This window comes from Pyxicephalus adspersus, chromosome Z (genome assembly GCF_032062135.1).
Source record: "Pyxicephalus adspersus chromosome Z, UCB_Pads_2.0, whole genome shotgun sequence".
In the NCBI taxonomy this organism is placed as follows: domain Eukaryota; kingdom Metazoa; phylum Chordata; class Amphibia; order Anura; family Pyxicephalidae; genus Pyxicephalus; species Pyxicephalus adspersus.
The window spans coordinates 60,555,961-60,577,057 of record NC_092871.1 but is presented as its reverse complement, the minus strand read 5'-3'; the positions used below and the strand labels follow the sequence as shown (position 1 = coordinate 60,577,057).

The 21,097-nt window shown below is 38.5% G+C and overlaps 1 protein-coding gene across 2 annotated transcripts in view; it reads left to right on the top strand.

Moving 5' to 3' along the window:
• Positions 1-20,821, top strand: part of ST6GALNAC6 (ST6 N-acetylgalactosaminide alpha-2,6-sialyltransferase 6) — a 61,529-nt gene extending 40,708 nt beyond the window's left edge. For both annotated transcript variants that reach the window (XM_072429668.1, XM_072429669.1), the window contains exons 2-5: positions 4,154-4,330; positions 6,113-6,522; positions 6,926-7,033; positions 15,182-20,821. In XM_072429668.1, the coding sequence (XP_072285769.1) occupies positions 4,154-4,330; positions 6,113-6,522; positions 6,926-7,033; positions 15,182-15,386 (900 nt within the window). In that variant the 3' untranslated portion in view covers positions 15,387-20,821. The remainder of the gene's footprint in view (positions 1-4,153; positions 4,331-6,112; positions 6,523-6,925; positions 7,034-15,181) is intronic.
• Positions 20,822-21,097: the final 276 nt, after the last annotated feature.

Below are 21,097 nucleotides of genomic sequence, written 5' to 3'. Positions count from 1 at the left end.
GCACATATAGAGAACATGCTTCCTTATAATTTACTTTAGGTCATTACAAAGGACAAGTACCAGGGTTTTTTTTCTTTCCTCTGGATTACCTATGTCTATGGGGTTTTATCTGAGGTATGTATTTCCTTATTGGTTGATCTTGATGGACTTATGTCTCTTTTCAACCTAAATACCTACGTAACTATGTAATAACAATTGCTTTGAATTAAAATTTTTGGTTTGACTGGTTGCATTGCATTTCTCATTCCTGATGGTAACAACAGAGAACAATGTTAAGAAAAAAAGCTACTGGGTCCTCAAGGAATGGAAAGAGCATAAATGATGTCCTTAAGTATTTACACTAAACATTTTTCTTCCCTGTAGGTGCAAGGATGTAAGAAAATGGCAGAATCATAATAGGACTCTGAGAGATGACTAACCCAAGTGTAATAATTTCATGAACCGACATTACTACATTGCAAAATACTAACATCTCAACCACAATGCACTCTACTATTGTATAGCAGCAACACTAACCTGCATAGCTGTGATCTATCCACATAAACTAGCATATTCTATTACATGAATGCAAAATGTAATCTTTCCTGTACACAAAATAATCTTTAAAAGTGGTGCCCGAGTTAGGTACATCCAACATACGGACAATTCCTAGATACGATCAGGGGTTCCCCGCTCGCTTGTGTGCAGGACTGGGGCTTGATGGGGGGGAGGGGGCGGTTTGCATGGCTTGCAGAAGAAATCTTTTGGTAAACACAGCTGAGGTTGTGGGTGATCTTAAGGACTGAGCTCTTCTGCTAGCCTTTCTAATTCTTTAATGACTTTTTAATGCATACCAAAGCACAGCATGCTCCAGAAGTGGAATGAATGTCTATGCTCTATAAAGTTTTTTTTGCTTTGTTTGTGATTAACTCACAGTGAGGATTTTATACAGTAACTGACACCACGCTGCCCAATATTAGTTTGATACAAACATCTGTCCTATTTGCATTTATTAAATTAATGTACCTGATCCGACTTACATACAGATTCAACTTAAGAACAAACCTACAGTCTCTATCTCGTATGTAACCCAGGGACTACTTGTATATGTTCAAAATAATTGTTAATGACTGCATTAGAGAGCAACATAGCTTGTCTGTATAAAACAAAATAGCACAAATAATAAGTATAATATTATTACTATTATTATTATTATAAAAAAACTAAAAAAAAGTTTAAAAAAAAAATAGTGTATAATGTAATGTACAGTAGCTTATATAATATATATATAATACAATTATATATATTATATAAGGATTTCTTTGTATTGGACTCAATACAGCTTTTTTGTATTGAGTTCAATGCAAAGGAACTCAATACAAAATTTTGAATTTCCCGCCCCGCCTCCCTCCCGCGCCGACGCATGCAGCGACGTCACCGGGAAACCCCGGTGATCGTCACTGCACTCGTCGGCTGAAGACAAAAGAGAGAAGACGTGTCCGGAGGAGCGGAGGGAGAAGGAGAGTATTTTTTTTTTTTTGCGATCAACTCTGGACAGGACGGAGGGAGAAGAAGCCGGCCGGCTTTTTCTTCTAAGCTGGCACCCGACGCCCGACGCTGGAGGACGACGCTGGAACACGACGGATGGACGATCGCAGCGGGACCAGGTAAGTGATCCATAAACCCGAACTTTTCTCACTGTATTTACATACAGTGAGAAAAGTTCGGGCTTATCGAAAATAGTAACTTTTTTTAGCCCGATAAGCCCCCCAAGGTCGGGCTTATCGGTCCGGTGGTTAATAAACAGGATTTATATAGCGCCAACATATTACGCAGCGCTGTACATTAAGTATATAAAGTATCCTCATTGTTTGTAACTAACATGCCTAAAAAACTAAGGGCTTGATAGGTCATCATGAACCACCTAACATGGAAAACCAACAAATACTGTTTATAGTTAGTTTTAGATAGGGTGATGAATTTTGCAGTGGCAGGGTTTTATTTATCACACAAGGTGCTACCATATAACTAGCCAGGCATATAGGCTATGGGTCTTATCCTTTATCCCTGCACATTCTAACACAGTGGTTGCCAACCTTTAAGACCTCATGAACAACTAAATTCATAATTTTAAATCCCAGACATGTGTGAGAAGCCGTGTGTCACTCAAAAGGGAAGAAGCTTCCCCCAGAATGACTTCACAATGCCAGAACCCGCCCACTCTCTCATTGCAGGCTCAGACCTACTTGCTAAACATCCTGGGGGGACAGTAGTGCAGGGCTGTTACTACAAGGGAACATGATTAGTGGGGTGAGGAGAAGGACCCCGCTGGGGGGCACACTGGTCAGGTCATTTTTCTGCGGCCACCAAAGTTTCTCGCCAACTCCCGGTTAGCCACACTTTCACTTGCATAAACCATACCTCATATATACAATTATGATGAATTGTACCCCGTGGTGGGACATCCATGCAGTGAGGATGCAAAAAAAGACTGACAAGGCTTTTCCCCGTTCTCCTTTCTTCTATTCCAATTTTTGACATTTTGGTATGGTATTGACAGTAAACCCTCTCAAGTTAAAGTGACAGGGTCTCTGGATAGCTCATCTTCTGTAAGATTTGGATATCACAATTTGGATGTGGGTAACATTTGCTATATTTATAGCACAGAAGAAAGAAGGAAAGTAGAGGATATTGCTGGTAGGTATTAAGCTCTGGTGGTACTGCTGCTGACCAATTTTATTTTGTATTTCTTCTGTCATAAAAGGTCACTTTTGTGCCGTCCACTGTTTTCCTTACCTGAAAATTTGTGGTGCAAGAATATTCCTGAATTTGATTAGTTTTTCCGGAATCTGAGGCTTCCCTGCCCCTCATTCATGAATATTTCACCATCATTCATCATGAGAGCAGTTCTCTAGAAGTAAAGTCTTGCTTCTACCAAGATGGCCATCTCTACACAAAGACACAGTGTACAATAAGTCGGTAATGGGGTAGAGACGAGCATCAGGGAGACCACAGGTTATTCTAATAACTAGTCCTTTGACTTTGCCCTCTGCTTGCCTTTTTCGGCACATATTACAAAGTCCATTTCCAAGCACAGCCCCCTCACTCCTGCCATGTTATAGCCCTTCTGCTTCTGGAAAAGTCCTATTACTCTATAGGCTGGCTCAGCTCCTTTGTTCCTCCCCTCACCTCCCTATATAAATTTTTATGCAGCTATTGGTAATAGAGCAAAGTTAAAAACTGCTGTGGATCATTTGAGTGAGAGTTTTGAATGTACTGGGGCTGGTGACATTACATCCAAAATGCATTCAGCAGCAGTATCAGGACTTTAGGATGCCTTCACATGTATTGATTTTCCTAAAATAGGTCAGAGGCATCAATAACTAACCTAATTCCTGCAGGACTCATGGAAGCTGGCACTTTGCCTGCTGCTTGGCCATCCTCACTGCTGGGCTGGTTCAAGAACCAGCGTATGCACCTTTTAACAAGGCCATTCTAAACTGCTGTCCCTATTAATTCACTGCAGCAGTGGGTAGGACAGTATATGTAGTGGTTTAGGAGCATGAAGAAACTGAGGATGCAGAAAATATAGGTAGCATATATAACTTGCAGTTGTAGGCACAGGAAAGGCAATACTATTTTTTGTTGGAAAATTCAAAACAAGGCACAGATTTTTCAGGTTAATGCTTAGGCACATCAGATCTTTTTTTTGGGGATTTCAGATGCACTTTAGGATTTGTTTAGATAGCTTTTTAGGAACATGGCTGACCTATAGACTTACAAAGTGAAAATGAAAATCAAAGCACAACCATTGTGTCACACTGCAAAGTAAAAGATGAAGCTGTATTGAGCAAATATGACTTCACTTAATGCACACTTTATTACAAGAACACAAAGAAAAAAAATGACTCCACATTGGAAACATGTCCTTCAAATGATATGCTTTATTTGTTTCTCTAAAAACATTACTGAAAAAGATTACACATCTCTACACTTTAGGGATTTGCAATTAATTCCATAACTGATCATTTTATCAAATGAATTTAAGAAACAGTATTATGCATTCCATTCATCATTTCATTGCATGACAACCATCTTGTCCACAGAGCCTGCACTGAACTGTCTTTCTCTTCTCCCATTCTGTCTCTTCTCTATATCTCATGAAACCGCACAGGGTCGCACCAATGCCCTCATACTCATTTTTGCTTTAGTAACCTTCCTCATTATTCTGAGCTCCAACAACAGCGAGGAACCATTCAACTACAAGGAACTCAAAATCAAGTACCACAACCCACCAAATATTAGAAAATGGGGGATTCAAGATGGCTACATTTCAATATCTGGAAACAAGGTGAGATGTCTGCTTAGCTTCAGAGATACACTATATGGCATACCTCCCAACTTTTGAAGATTGAGCTAGAAAGTGTTGTTCTTTCTAAGTATGCAGGCAAATTGCAAACCCCTGCTATTCCCCATTTTGCAGATTATGAACACGCAAACAATACTTGGTTAAATCAATAGGTGCTTTATTTATATCATCTTTTCAAAGAAACAAATGGAATAATTTTGACATTCAATGAAATTCAGAAATACTACAATTTTTAGAGGTGTATATGTCCACCTAAAAAGAGGGACAACCCAACCAAGGAGAAAAGAGAGGCAAGAAAGACTTGGATCTGAGCAGTTTGGGATATGCCATGTGGTCTTTATATAGAGTCTTGTTTTGCAAAATATTAGCTATTATAAATATTATTATTTTTATTATTATTAATAGTAATAATATTAATTAAGCTATTGACCAGCTACAGACATGACAAAAAATGCAACAGAAGTTGAAATCCAATCCACCAGCATAAAAGTAAATTCAAAACACCCCTCCACACACAAACTCACTGCAAATACCTTGCTTTGTTAGCCATTAGCTTTCCTACTTGCTGTACTGATCTATCTCATTCCAGGGGATGGCTTGGAACCTTTATCCTGGGGAGTAAACACAACCAATTAGTCATTTCATGGTAAGGACAGATTTCTGTGGCCTGTGAAAGTGTAACATGCAAAGTTGGCCACAGTGTTAGGTGAATGTTCCCACATTTCTTATGGTTACATTTCATCTATCATCAGCTTCCCCTGGGGCTTTCTGCATTCAGAAATGAAAAGCTTAAAGCAACTATGGATGATATCTTCCTAAGTTTAGAACACACCCCAAACGAAAATCCACTGACTTATTAAGCGCTGCACAGGACAGGTCAGGGGCTGCATTTGAGCTGCTTTGTGTTGCACTACATTTTTTATACATCATGTTATATTAAAGGTGCATTTCAACTACAGTCAATGCAGTCTGTTCTTGGCAAATATTGTGTTATTGAAACACATGTATTTGCATTTGAATATTTTTTCAAGTACAAATGTATTTATTCAAATTTAAAAGCATTGGAATAACAAACACAGCATTTGAAAGACTTCCCATGACCTATAATTGCAGGTCTCAATGGGTAGCAGGTAGGTATACTATGCCCAGCAGTTGTCGCCTATTGCGGATCCCTCTGCAATTGGTATCTAAATAGTGAAGTATCTTCTAGCAGGGCCATCAGTCCAACATATTACCAGCTGAGACGGAGTAAACTGGCATATGCTCCATTGTTCCTTATCCCAGTCTTCCCAAATGCAGTCCTAACAAAAAGCACAATATTTCTCAGTATGCAGCAGACATGTAGACTCCAACATTTTCTCACACAATGCAGTGCTTGTTGTGTGAGTTGCTATCACTAGACCCATGTACAATCATATGCTTTGTTAAATGCAAATGCTATATTCCAGAAAGCCTTTAGGCCTGATTTATTAAAACTCCAAAATTGGGAAGACTATCATGGGAGAACATGTGTTATTTAACAAACCTGAAATTAATTCGGTGCAGGATTGAAAATATTTACTTATTTACTTTTTATATCCCCGGTTTTCCCATGATAGTTTTTCTTCTCTGTTCTTGCAGACCTTTAAAAAAATTAGACCAAGTATATGCGCTAATATCTTTTATAGAGGTGCAAATATCTCTACATATTTGCCCAGGTTAATTGTTGATATCACTGAAATATTTAAAGTGTAACCTAAATCTAATCATCTGAACTCTCTTTAGACTCTACACTCCAAGTGCAACAGTTGTGTTCTTGTCACCAGTTCCAGCCACCTGCTGAACACCGACCTGGGCTCTAAGATTGATCAGGCAGAATGCATCATCCGCATGAACGATGCTCCCACCACTGGCTATGAAAGGGATGTGGGTAACAGAACAACCTTCCGGGTGGTTGCCCACTCTAGCGTGTACCGAGTCTTGCGAAGGCCACAGGAATTCTTGAGCCGAGCTCCAAGGCAGACGCTTATTTTCTGGGGGCCCCCTATAAAAATGCTGCAAAACAGCAAAGCTAACCTGTATCACATCATTGAGCGTGCCAGCTCTGCTTTTCCCAATGTGTCAGCTTTCATTGTGTCTTCGCGCAACATGATGAGGTTTGATGAGCTGTTCCAGGCAGAGACTGGACGAGACAGGTTAGAAGCAAGCCAATTATAAGTAACAATATTACTTCAGTTTTAAAGGTGTTTTTCTAAAAACATAGGCGATGTCTAGTCTTAATCAAGCCATTGGGTTTTTGGGCATCCTTTGTTAGCAAATAAGGATCTTGGGGATCTATTCTTGAGTTTTGGATAGCCTGTGACCTCTATTGAGTTTTTTTTAGCTCCCTGTGCCCCCAATGGGGAGAATAAGCAGTTTTTTAAAACTGTTTCACAATAGATAAATTAGGGCAAGTAAGCATTGTCACCCTTGGCCCAGAAAGTGTATAAATAAAGAATGGCCATGTTAAATTAAACAGTTTTGTTATGCTATCCTATACAAAATAAACCAATATTAAAACATAAGGGTTGTTAGATAAATGTTTTTTTTTTCTGGCAGGGAGAAGTCTCACTCCTGGCTGAGCACTGGCTGGTTTACAATGGTAATTGCAGTGGAGCTGTGCAATAACATTCATGTATATGGAATGGTGCCACCTAACTACTGCAGGTAATGGATCTTACAAATCTCTCTAACAATGCTGAGGATTTTCTGTTAGATAACAATTAGAGCTACATTATCATCAGTTTGGTTTAGGCCGCAGAGAAGCTATTTCTGCAGAATAATGGAATCTGAGCAATTGCAGGTAATTGGGGTGACCAATTATAGGTCACTAGGTTAAGGAATAACTAAGAACAAATGCTGCAGGCTCTGCACATAATAGGGAAGTACAAAGATGTTCCTAGGCAGGTTTTTGTTCCTAGCTCAGACAGTCATGTATGAGCTTCATTAACATGAGATTGTTGCTGGTTCAACAGAAAAAATAGCTAAATTGGGTGAGACGAAGTTTAGGAAACCCATTCAGTGGTGCAATAATTGCTCACTGTGTGGTTTGTGAAACAAGTGAATTTTTAATCAAATGGAGTTAGAAAAAACAGGAGTCTGATATTGTGCATTTGGGAGTTGTGTCCGTTTGACTGTTGGGTTGTGTTTGCTTGACTGTCAGTTTTGTTTTAAACAGCTTTTTTTCCTTGCTTACCTCTAAAGGGAAGTGGTCAAGACTTCACGGGTGATTTAAGTTCCTGGGCCACTCATTTTGAGCTTGCTCACTGTTTGGCTTGTGAAAAAAGAGGATTTTTAATCAAGTGGAGTTTGAAAACAAAAGTAAGCGTTTATATTGCCTGGTAAACAAAAATTGTAACTGGGAAAATGATTGGTAGCAAGGTGGAAAGTTTGGTTCAGTGCACAGTCTGTCACATGTATGCACAAATGGACCAACAGCTCCTAGGTGAATACCGCTGTGACAAATGTGAGCAAGTCGCCTTTCTGGTATCCCGCGTTGGAGAAGCGCATTGCAACACTGAAATCACTGAATCACCTTGAGAGGGGTCATCTGCTCACTGAGCAGGCGGTTAATGGCTTAGATGTGGAGGGTGGAGACGTTAATCGGGATCAGCCTGTAGGGAGTTGGGTTAATGTAACTAGAGCGAGTGGTAGGGGCCCCAGGAAAAGGAAGGAAGCACTGTGTTTGAGCACCCCAACATGTTTGCAAAGTTATGTGAAGATGTGCAGGTGGCAGACCCAGTGGTGGCAACTCTAGATGTTTCTCCCCTAACAGCCGGGAAAGCAGCACATCTAGTAGTGGTGGGGAGGGAAACGCAGGAAGGAAAAGAAAATTGGTAGTCATAGGGGATTCTACCATCAGGAAGACAGATAGAATAGTTTGTTGCCCGGATCCCTTCAACCAAATGGTTTGCTGTCTCCCTGGTGCCAGGGTTCAGCATGTGGTGGACCGAGTGGACAAACTACTGGGAGGGGACCCAGCTGTCTTGGGCCATGTTGGAACCAATGACAATATAGAAGGAAGATGGAGGATCCTTAAAAATCAGTTTAGGGAACTAGGTTTCAAGGTGAAAAAAAGGACCTCGAAGGCTTTATTCTCTGGAATATTGCCTGTGCCATGCGCAACACAGGAAAAGCAGAGGGAGCTTAGGCAGCTAAATGAATGGCTTAGATCCTGGTGTAGAAGGGAAGGGTTTGGGTTCATAGAGCACTGGGCTGACTTTTCATTGGGGTACAACGTGTATGGCAGAGATGGTTTGCACCTAAATAAAAGGGAGTCTGCTGTGCTAGGGGACAGATTTAGGGGAACGGTGGAGGGGTATATAAACTAGAACAGAGGAGGTGGGACAGTCAAATAAGGTGGCAGAAAGGTTAGTCATGGGTCAGACTAATGGAGGGTTGAGGGTTATGGATAATTGTAAGGAGCTTTCCATGTTACAAACAAACATTGGATTGTGCAGTACTAGTTGTACTGAAAAACTAGTTGTACTGAAAAGATAGGGGTGTTGGAAGCCTTAATGAGTGAGGAGAATTATGACTTAGTTGGTATTGCTGAATCCTTGCTTTGTTTCTGGCATGACTGGGCTGTCAATATTCCTGGGTATACTCTCTTTCGTAAAGACATAGTCAAATTAAAGGGTGGTGGTGTCTGTCTGTATGTGAGAAGTTATCTAAAAGTGAATGTGAAAGAAGAAATTGCGGATGGAACAAGCGATGAGGTTGAGGCATTATGGAGTTGAATAACACACAATTGGAGTCTGCTATAGGCCCCCCAGTGCTAAGGAAGAAATAGAAAATCATCTATTAGCACAGATAGAAAAAGCAGCAAAAAGTGGAAGTGTTTTAATCATGGGAGATTTCAACTACCCTTACATTGACTGGAGTAATGGCACTACAGGAACAGCAAAAGGGAGGAAATTTGTGAATTAAATAGAAGATAATTTTATGGCACAGTTTATAGAAGAACTAGAAATGATACTCCACTGGACCTAGTTCTTTCTAACAATGCAGAGCTTATAAAAAATGTGCAAAAAAAGAGAATTTTGGGTAGCAGTGACCATAATATGATTTCATGTGGTTTGATAAAGAACATAGAGAAGTTTCTGCTAGAAAATAAAATTTTAAGTGATAGTCAGCATGGCCTCAAGAAAGACAGAAGTTGTCAAACAAATTTACTCTCTTTTTATGAGGAAGTAAGCAAACAGGTAGACAGTGGAATAGTTGTTGATATAGTGTACTTAAGCTTTGCTAAAGCATTTGACACTGTACCCCCCCCCCCTGGTCAGACCACATCTGGAATATGCAGTCCAGTTTTGGGCACCAGTTCACAAAAAGGACATTGTGGAATTGGAGAGAGTGCAGAGAAGGGCGACTAAATCAATAAAAGGAATGGAGGAGCTCAGCTATGAGGAGAGATTAGCTGAACTGAAGCTATTCTCCCTTGAAAGAGACGTTTAAGGGGGGATATGATCACCCTGTATAAATAAATAAACAATCCATATAGAGAACTCTCTTCCCCATTATTCACTTTGAGATCATTACAAAGAACAAGAGGGCACATCTGGAGGAAAAGAAGTTTAAGCTCAGGATAAGGAAGGGACTCTTCACTGTAAGGTCAGTGAAAATGTGGAACCAGCTCCCGCAGGAAGTAGTTTTAGCAACTACTATAGATTGCTTTAAGAAAAAGCTGGATGTTTTTCTAGAAGCACAGAATATAACTGGGTATTAAGGCTTTAAAGTAAAAATAACAGTGACTGTTGATCCAGGGAACATCTGATTGGCTCATGGAATCAGGAAGGAATTTTTTCCCATTGAAGCAAATTGTACCAGGGTTTTTTTTTTTACTTCCTCTGGAACAACTATGTCTTATAGGGTTTTATAGCTGGGATATGTTTATTTCCCTTGTGGTTCAACTTGGATGGACTTATGTCTTTTTTCAACCTAACCTACTATGTAACCATGTAATTGATGGGAAAATATCATATATCGGTACATCAATTACGAGCAAGACAAATGTGAGTCACAAGCAGGTCTTCAATGCTGTGCATGCAATGCAGTGATTGTTGATTTGGAATATTATCTGCATAAATATGGATGTTATATCCCCTATCAATGCTCATAGATATACAATAAAAGAAGGTTTATGCACAAATGATAGCTAGTCACTCAAACAGTTTAATAAGGAAAACAAGATGAAACATAAAATACACAGCATTATTGTTTGATATCTAAATATAGGAACTTCAATCAGTACAATATTCAGTACATGAAAAATAAGGCTGTTAGTAGGTAATCCCTGTAATAATCTATCAATGGTTAGTACAATACAGCAAAACAATATAACAATAATAACATAAACATATATTAAACAATATAGGAATGCATTCAGGAATGTCTTATAGCTACCTGTAAAGATGTAGATGGGTACCCCAAGAGCCTGATTCCCTACGAAGTCCCTGTTATTATCCCAGCTCCCCTTTTATATAGGTTAAGTCCCATTAGGTAACCATGGGGACACTTGGATTGGTTAGTGGGTGTGTTCTGTACAATGACCATCAGTTGACGCACACCCCATTAGATTGGGATTGGTTAATGTAATTTGATGGACCTCCCAACTAAATTTGATATGTGAATCTTTAGCTGGAATCTAATTTTAGGGGTCCATAAAGGTCCAGCTGGGTCATCACCCCAGCCCATCTGTTCAATTATGCATCCATCTTCTGCTGACTCAGGCTTGATGGATTTTTTGCCCCTTGAAGGCTCTACTGGTGATCTGTTTGTTATGGAGAATAGGTCTTGTTTCCTGACATCTGTTTTATCATCTGTTTGTTTGTTTATTGTTCCTTGGCAAACCAAACCCTGTATTGGTATTTATTACCTTTTGGTACTTCTGTGATGTCCTGGAATTTAAGACGCCCCTAGGAGGGTCTGGGGGCCAGTTCAAAGAAAAACAGGTTCTATGTTTAAAGACAACATTCCTGCACCTATACACATACATTATATATACATTTTTATCTATCCACATATATCTATAAATATCTATAAACAATCTTGAGGTGGAACAGTGATGTTATAGTGTAAATAAACAACAGTGATGCTATATAATCTGCATGAATGGTATGCCCATCCTGCTTTGAATATATAGGTTATTTATAGTATCCTTACACTTCACTTTGAATAACATTTAAAGCAACATTTATCAGTGCTATAATAATGTGCAAAAGAAAAAAGAAAATTCATGATACTTACAAATCTGGAGGTCAAATCCGGTCAGCAAGTCCCATTCATGCCATTCTCAAATGTTATGATGGCTGAGGATGTTATGTATTGTTAAATGTTATGATTATCTGACACTGTCAGATGTCTGGTCCCTCGCTGCATGCTGGGGTTCTATCCACTGGTTGCTATGTCATTGCTGTGCCCTTGGCGCATGAAAACCAAACTACAGGAATTCCCCGGGTTATTTACGAGATCGGGACTGTAGGTTTGTTCTTAAGTTGAATTTGTATGTAAGTTGAAACAGGTACATTATTTTAATAAATGCAATTAAGACAAATGTTTCTCTCAACATATTATTGGGCAGCATGGTGTCAGTTACTGTATGAAATCCTCACTGTGAGTTAATCACAAACAAAGCAAAAATAAGAAGCAAAAAGGGAACTCCTTTTTGTTCAGCGTAAGGACACAAAAGAAGCAAAATCTTTTTAATTTTCAAAAGGACACATTCCAACTTGCAATTAGCTTATATATTATGTTTTACATTCAATGAACTTGATGACTTATGCTATGAAATGCAGGTTATGATTCACTTATCTACATGGCTTTCTGTTAACAGTGTACAGATTGACTTTCGTTGCCATTGTAAAAATAAAGTAACACATCTATTTTGTTAGTTTTAGAAAATCATAGCTTGATAAAAAATGAAATACGAGAATTGCAATGTGATACTTTTAAATTAATGTAAAGTAACTATGTAAAGAAACATTTTTTAAGGACATCTGTACTGAGAAAAATATTGAGGATGCTACAGTTGGCATTTCTTTTTAAAAATTCTAGTTTGCTGGCTGTCATGTTGATCTAGTGGCTTCAGTACTTTTAACTAGGCTAGAACAAGAATTAGGATTAGGAGTTTTGACATACTTAGCATTCCCCTGAGAATGTGGCAATGAGAGTCTCCCCGAGAAAGTGTTTAAGAGTCAGCCTGAGGGGGTGGCAATGGTTTAATGGTCAACCTGAGGGGGTGGCAATGGTTTCAGGGTCAGCCTGAGGGGCTGGCAATGGTTTCAGGGTCAGTCTGAGGGAGTGGCAATGATTTTAGGGTCAGCCTGAGGAGGTAGCAATGGTTTCAGGGTCAGCCTAATGGGGTGGCGATGATTTTAGAGCTCCCATAGGTTGCATCACTGAAGTCCTTCACTGGAGTGAAGCAAATTTTTTGGGGGAACAAAAGGTAAATATTTTTTACCCACCTGTGTGGTTAATGGCACACAGAAAAATGCATAAAAATGTATATATTATTGCATTTTGCATTTTTTTAAATGGAATCCATCCAAAAGTTTTAAGGCCTCACAGGACCCTTTAATCAAAGAAACCAGACATGATCATGTGAAATGACCAAATATATATACATGGAAATCTACAATACAGGCCTAGTGTGCCATTACCACACAGGTGTGTAAAAAATATTTAATCATTGTTCCCAAAACAATCCTTGTAAAAGAAATGAAAACAGGCCGGAACTGAAGTATACCAATGTCAGATTATGTGGGCCCTTTAGTATGGATGGCATGAACCTGGGTGGGAAGCAGAAGGGAAAACCATGGCAAAATGGTTCAGGCAAAAGTAAGGTATATTATAAAACACTAAAAAATGTTTCAAGGAAATGTTCAAAAAAGCTGGTAAAAAAAGGTTTGAAGAACAGCCAGAATGGAACTTATATCCATTATGGTGCTTCTGAGGACATGGTCCTGCTATGTATTTAGTTTTGGCTGTTTTACTGTAAAGTAATCGAGACCCATTTGTATGTCTTGATGGGTGTTGCAGCAATGCACATTTTACCTTGCTTTATTGCAACATTAGTGCACAAATACAAACATCCAAAATTAATCCAGCTGAATATATTCAAGGTGCCTCAAAGCAAATAGTATTAAACATCTTACAGTTTGTTTGCCTACTGAAGCAGCCACAGCCTGAGTAGAAATGCCTGTCCTCTGCCAACATGTTGTAAAGTGGGACCCTGGCTCTGTGTACGAAAACAGTGGTCCTTCCACAGAGGTCCAGTATGCTACCTGATGAGGCAGAGCTAAAGATCTCTAATCAGCAGGAGGCACGAGTTTTGTTCGTTGCAATGCTATGGGTCTGAGCAGGAGTAATGTCTGACCTTTGCAATGATTTTTCTGCTTCAACACATACAGCAAGGGTCCCACTCAGAAGATGCTGACAGGCTTTTCTGCTTTGCTTGTGGCTGTTTTATAGTGAAAATTTTGATGCTCCTGGGATGTATTTAACAGATTTAAACTGATAGTTCAATTGGGCTTTAAAGGTCCTAAAGGTTTTACTCCTTTAGATCCAGAATGAAAATATGTGATGTGGCAGAGTTTTTATTGCAAAATGGATAAGCAATGTACCTTCTGCAATAAAACATACCTGTCTGTTCATTATCTTTAAAAAAGAAAATCCTGGAAGTGAATGATCAGATCAACATCAACATGAGTTATGTCAAACTGTTGCCCGTCCTTTCTGCAATAAACATCCATTCTGTTTTAATATTAAAACTATAGTTCCATTTTGTTTGTGAAAATCCACAGTCCTAATGGATGGCAATTATTCATACACATTCTCTTATTACCAATCTTTACCTGTGCTCACAGGCTGATGAGGACTAATCTCATTAACAAAAGTATCAATATTTTAGGTCCCACTGCTCATTATTTTAATACAGCTATCAAATTAATCCAAGACACTCTTAGATTTATTTTGACTCTTCATTTTATAAGTATCACACATGACAGGATAAAAACAAAAGACAAAAACCCATCCATCAAATATTTTGGATTGTCATTCTTTTTACTCAAATTGTTTAAATAAAAAAATGTTTAAATAAAAAATTGGAATCCATGTAAAATAGCTGCTGGGATTAGTTCTTGTGCTGTGATGAATAATATCCAATAACTGAAAGTACCTTGAATTTTCATGTATTATAAAATTATGATTTGTCTTTTTTATTACCTGAACTACAAGGGTAACCATGGTGGTAGATGACCCTCTCATCCCTTTTATTTTTCTCTTATCCTATCTCCTTCTACTTCTCCAATATTTAAATAGTATTAAACAAGTAGAGAATAGCAGGATGTTTACATCCTACTTGCCATTAACCACTTGGTGGATTTTAATCTCGAAGTCTATTGATAGACTTATTGGGCCTGATTGATTAAAGCTCTCCAGGCTGGAGAGGATACACTTTCATCAGTGAAGCTGGGTGATACAGAAAACCTGGAATAGCAAGTTATTTTAAGAAATCCATTCCAGGTTTCCTGGATAACCCAGGTTCATTGGTGAAAGTGTATCCTCTCCAGCCTTGAAGAGCTTAAAAAATCAAGTTAATTACATTTTGTTGTAGTTGTAGAGCTTTTCCTGTTTTATCCTGATGTTCATGTCCTTTCCTTTATAAATTGTTCTTTCAATATCTTTAAAGACAATTTATTATAACAATAATGATAGTCATTAAGGTCAGTGCTTTAAGTTATATTTTTTCATCTGTGGATTTAGCTGATATAGACACCTTCTAACAAGTACTTATTTTCCCCCTTTTATCCTCAGTAAAAGACAACACAAGATGCCATACCACTATTATGATCCCAGAGGTTCCGATGAGTGTACCACTTATATTCAGAATGAACGTGGACGAAGAGGCAATCACCACCGCTTCATCACAGAGAAACTGGTGTTTGCCCGCTGGGCATCTGTCTATAACATCTCTTTCTCCCACCCTGAGTGGTTCAAAGGTCCAGACAACTCAAACTAAATAGTGATGTCAATGACTTCTCTGTCCTTGTTCCACCTTTACTGGTCTCCTGTGTATGGAATAGAGTTTTCTCCAACCTAAAGTGAAGCTCAGACACAGGATGTCCCGAGTGCCAGAACTGGTCTTCTATGTAAGCCAGTTCACGGTCTATACATATGGATGTAACACAAATGATTCTAGAAGGTTGTATGTGCTTCAACGCACTTGGGCACTGCAGTTGGTGAACAACAAGTCACAGTGGGCCTCATTATTAGAACTGGTACAAAGGAGTGACGTCCAGGTTAGTCATAGAAACCAGTCAACTTCTCCATCACTTCTTTCTATGTCAGATCAGAAAATGAAAGATTGTTTTCTATTGTTTTAGAAACTATTGATCATATTGGACAATTTGACCAGGAAATTATAAATATAAAAATATTAATTTACAAATTAAATTGAAACCATAGTGACAAAAAACAAAGCCAATTTAGGTTTATCCTTGGCCAGTAATGTATTACCCCTATTTTTGGTAATTTAAAGAGGTTATCCAAAAAAGCCCTACATTAGAGGTGGATTTTTAGAGACTTTTTGAACAGGAGCTTTTCAAAAGGTTGTCACATATTACTATTGACTTACTGTTGTAATAGCAATAGGTTTGGAGTAGAAAGTGCATCAAGTCTACACCAGGTACTCACTAAACTAGTATGAATTTTGAGGTTCTTCACTCACAGTGCTCAGGTCAGCCCCTCAGCTATAATCAACAGGGAAATTATCCTAGCAAAGTACACAATAAACAGCCATATTGTATTTTAAAACAATATGTGTTTATGTAAAGTTGTAAAATAGGCACAGATTAGGCCAAACACCATCATGCATAAAACAACAATTCTAGGAAGTGCTGCAGTTCAATCCCCCTATATAAACTGAGAGAAAGCAGCATTACCAGAATAATGTGATTTCTACCAGAATGGAAATACAAGTGCTAGATATGTCACTAGTCTGAGGAAGTGATTATTAGAAAATGAACTGCTGATAATATAACAACTGCTAAGTTTCACCTCTCTTATGCTTTACCTATACTGTTATTGTTCCAGCCTTACCAACCTTCTTGTTACATTTATTAATTATGATCAAGTTATAATATATAAATATGTGTGTGTATGATTCTGAAATTTGGAGATGACACTGTACACAATGCTTTTTCAGGTCCCCCATTCTCTAAACATCTATGGGAGCAACAGGTATTTTTATGTAGTAACACAGGGAGATTGTGCAAGTAAAATACAAAAGTGTGTTGAAATGCTAAATAAGGAATGAAAATCTTGAAAAGTATTTATCTCTTTCCTGGAGAACCTTTTTAAATTCTACTGTTGTTGGTAGGCGTTAACTGGTAGCAAAGAACTAAAATAGTGTGTTCTATTATACATGTTGATACTACTGAAAAAAATGATACTACCCTCCATTTGGCAGGTGTGAAGTGTCCCAAACTGGCAGAGATTCTTGTGGTAGCGCATAGCTTGGCATACAGTGGCTTTGATTTTGTTCAAATTAGGATGAAATCAAACTGCAGGTTTTAGCATGGGCCCTAAATGCATCTCTGTTGCAGGTATTAGAGACCAAAAGGTGTACTTACTCCCTTTAGTTCACAACTTGATTTTTTTGTGGTTCAACAGCTATTTTTTTTGTAGTTCAGGGGTAGTGTTTACTGCAATGCACACATAGCTATGGTTTAAAGACTCGTTTCTTTGTGAGGGGTATCCTGAGAGATTGTGAGCATCTGAATATTTTATATCAAAAATACAAAGCAGGTCTGGTTTAATATGTAAATTGCATGTTGATGGATGCTATAAACCAAAGTGAGGTTGCTGTGTATTACAATTGAGATGTAGAAATATTGGCAGGAACACTTCCCTTTCTGGATAATAAACCAGATGTCACAATGCCAGTCCAGGCTGCTGCCCTTTCTTTGGTGATTGCTGCCACAGAATACAGAATCTTCTAACACTGTGACCAATATGGTCAGTGTGAGGAGGGCATGCTTAAGGGAACTTTGATTGCCACATTGTACAACTGTTAAATAGTAATATAATTTTATACATAGACTGCCCCAGTCACCAGCCATCTCACTAAAACTTTAGGTTGGTCTTTACCTTTAAAAGTGTATGTTAAGCCACAAATGTGTGTACAATTTTGGCTAGAGTGGGAAAAGATCAGAGGCCTCATCTGTTTTTACCATTATCCAGCACTCAAGATTTTTCTTAGCTTCCTGTTTTTCTAGCTTTGTCTGGGTCTACACGGACAGTTTGATAAATGCATGTAAACGTTTCTACCATGTTTATATGCATGTATATACTCCTATAACCGCCTGTAATGCTTTTTACCGCGATTTTACATAAGTGTTTATAACATAAGCATCCCTTTTCTCCGTGATTGGCTCAGAAAAGGGAAACCCCAATGATGCTTGACTCATCATCAGGGTTTCCCTTTCCTCAGCCATTCAGCACTTGAGGTGAATTGGCGAGACATGTCCTCATTTGCCCTCCAGTGTCTTGAGATCCCACACTGTCAGGAGTCCCACAGCTGTGCTCATAACATGATAAATGCAGTCGTGGGAATCATCCTTTCATTGTGGGATAACCAGTAATAAAAAAAAGTTTAACACAGTTACACAAAACACACACATTCAATAAATTACTTTAACATTAAAGTCTCGTCTTATTTTTTTATACATATTTATAACCCTTTCACGGAATGAGTAAGGGGTTTTATTCTCATTCTACCAGGGTGGGGTGGCAAAGATGTGGGAGTCACCTTATTAAAGGGGGCCTCCAGATTCCAAAGTCCTGCTAAAAACGCTTATAAAAGCCTCATTTGTTTTCAATGGAAGCTTTCATAAAAAGCTTAAAAAGGTTGTAAAAGCCTCCCTTGAATTCAAACACGGGAAATGCTGCCATTTATTTCAATAGGGTCTTTTTCCTGTGTTTACCCTTTGTTTTAATTTTTAAAACGTGGCAAGCAGTGTTATTTATAAAGTTTAAAAATGTGCCTTTAAGGAAACGCCCTGGTGTAGATTAGCCCTTTGGAATGCATGGAAATTTCAAACATGGGCTTTTAAAACCTCAGGTTAAAGGCTGGGGAAAACGCCTGTGTAGATTCAGCCTTACTCTTACCTCTAAAAAAAATATTTTTGTTCCTGTCTGTGCTGCTGTTGAGGAGTTCTCCTGGTAAAAGATTTTCAGTTGTAACCCCTTCCTATGCTATCAAAAACAAACAAAAAATTGTCTTGAAGTACACTTTACCTTTGTGTATGGTGGCCTTGTGGTTATTTTTGTAAACCAGCTTTTATTATACCACTAAAGCACAGTCTTATAATCATGGCTGCCTAGATGCATATTGCCTAAATATATGCCTCACATGAATATTAAATTGTAAAAAAAAAAAGATTGCCACCTGGCTTTGCCAGTAAAATAGGACTTCTTGCCAAAGTTAATTATAGGAAAGCAGCTGAAATTTATTACCTGAAAAGGTAGGAACACTACTTTTAAAACTTGTTAGAAGTATATCATAATCAACAAGCATTTACAAAAAACATTAGGCAGCTTTCCTGAAACCCATAAAGCCAAACTAAAGTTTAACGTTAAAAATCTATAATCAGGCTGGGCTTTATTGCAGAAAGGGACAGGTGATTTCCTTACCTACCTGATTGCTTGCCTCTTCTGTTTAAATTGCTGAGCTGCACATACAGGATGGCTGAAGATCGCAACTGAGAAGGTAAATAATAATTTATTTGATATAATTTAATGCTGCTTTTCATTGTATGGCACAGTCCATCAATATCTCAGCTGCAGAAATTATGTAGTGAGTTCCGAATGTTTAGAATGCGAATAGGCATTTGACTGAAGCAGAGGCTTTTGCAAAAAATAAGTAAAATATTATAAATTAAATAAATTAAAAAATAAAAAAATAAATACAAAAAGTTACAAAAAAGCTATTTATTCAGTACTATGGACAATTTATTTTTAACTTGGTATTACATTAGCATTATTGTTGAAATAAATGATATTTTATAATATATATACAATTAATGCAAAACTAATTTTATGTATGTTTAATACAAGAGAAGGTTGACAGTTTGCTTGCCAGGATCCATTTATGCCTGTTAAGTTTTCTACATGGTGCATTTAAAAAAAATCCTTCTTCCTGTATCTTTATAAATCTTTTAAAATCTTTAATTTTAAGCAAAATAAACCATTTGTAGAGATGAATGGTAACTATGTAAGATGCATCTGAAACACATCCACACAGCAGGCAAAAATGCAGATGTGACTGTAGCCTTGGTCTCTCCGGTAAAATAGGTTAATTTAATTAGGTATTTTTGAATTGCTGGAAAAAGTATACCACAGTAAAATCTAGATTCTGTGTGAAGTATTGAACTTTTTTGAATCAATCAAGTGCGGTCTACAAAGTTCTGTATCACAAACCAATTCTTGCCACACAGACATATTTTTTTTCTGCATGGTGGCTGTCAAGTTCTATCACATGCACCTTGTTACATATTTTGGAAACACCATGGCAAATTGTTTAACATCCATAGTGGTAATAGCAAATGTGGCTCGGGGTAAATTATCCATACGAAAAGCAGTAACTCCGAGCAACACTCGGGGTGGAATTGTGAGGGAGTTTAAAAAGCTTACCTGGTAAGCAGTGCCCGCAGCATCCTCCAGCTATGCCCGGCACCTTCTTCCCCTGGGGATGCCGGCCGGGCATCTGTGTAACCTGGAGATGCCCGGCATCTGTATCCTCGGCCTGTGAACGTTTGGGACCTGAGGCCAGGGGAAGCAGATGCCGGCTGGGCATCTGCGTGCGAGCGTGTAGCTGGGGGCGGGACTGTGCAGCTGGAAGGCGGGACCAAGTTTGAATTATTATTCCCACTTTTTTTTTTCTAGATATAAAATATATGGCAACTAGATCAATCGTGTTTTCCAAACTTACATATATATGTTTAGGGATAAGTTGACTTTACCAACACATCAATGTAGCTCCAAAGTACATGTGCACTATGTATCCAGTCAAAGCCACCAGGATACAGAAATCATGCACTTTTATTAAACGTAAAAAGGTTCTTTCTAAATATGCACTACCCTAAGCCCAGAAAGTCTGAGTAGTCCCTCTAGCAAATGCCACAACTGTCAGATGACCAGTCTGGGTCACGTTAAAAGTTTCCTTTATACAGAACACATTTTGCCTTGTGAAGTTAATACAGCGCAGGGAACTGGATTCATGTGGATGGATCCATTGCTGCCCAGCATGTCTACATACCCCAGCTAAATTACTGATTGGACTAAAAGTAGGACAAGAGGTGTGACATGTTACCAAACTGATTGCACAGTTGGTATTTAAACAGTGTTTATGGTTTTACAAATAAATAAATAAAACCTCATTTTAATAATAAAAAATGTGTGATTTTTTTTGTGTGGATGGGACCAAAAATACATACCGTATTTTTCGGACCATAAGACGCACTTTTTTTCCCCCCAGAAGTGGGGGGAAAAAGTCCCTGCGTCTTATGGTCCAAATGTATCAAAATGTAACCTTCCCAGCTGCTGTCCCGTCCCCCCTCTGCCTTTTCTCCTGTCTCCAGCGCGGCCAGAGTGACTGTGTCTCCTGTATCTTGCTCCCGGCGTCCTCCCACTCTCAGCATGATTGGCTGACAAAGTCATGCTGGGAGCATT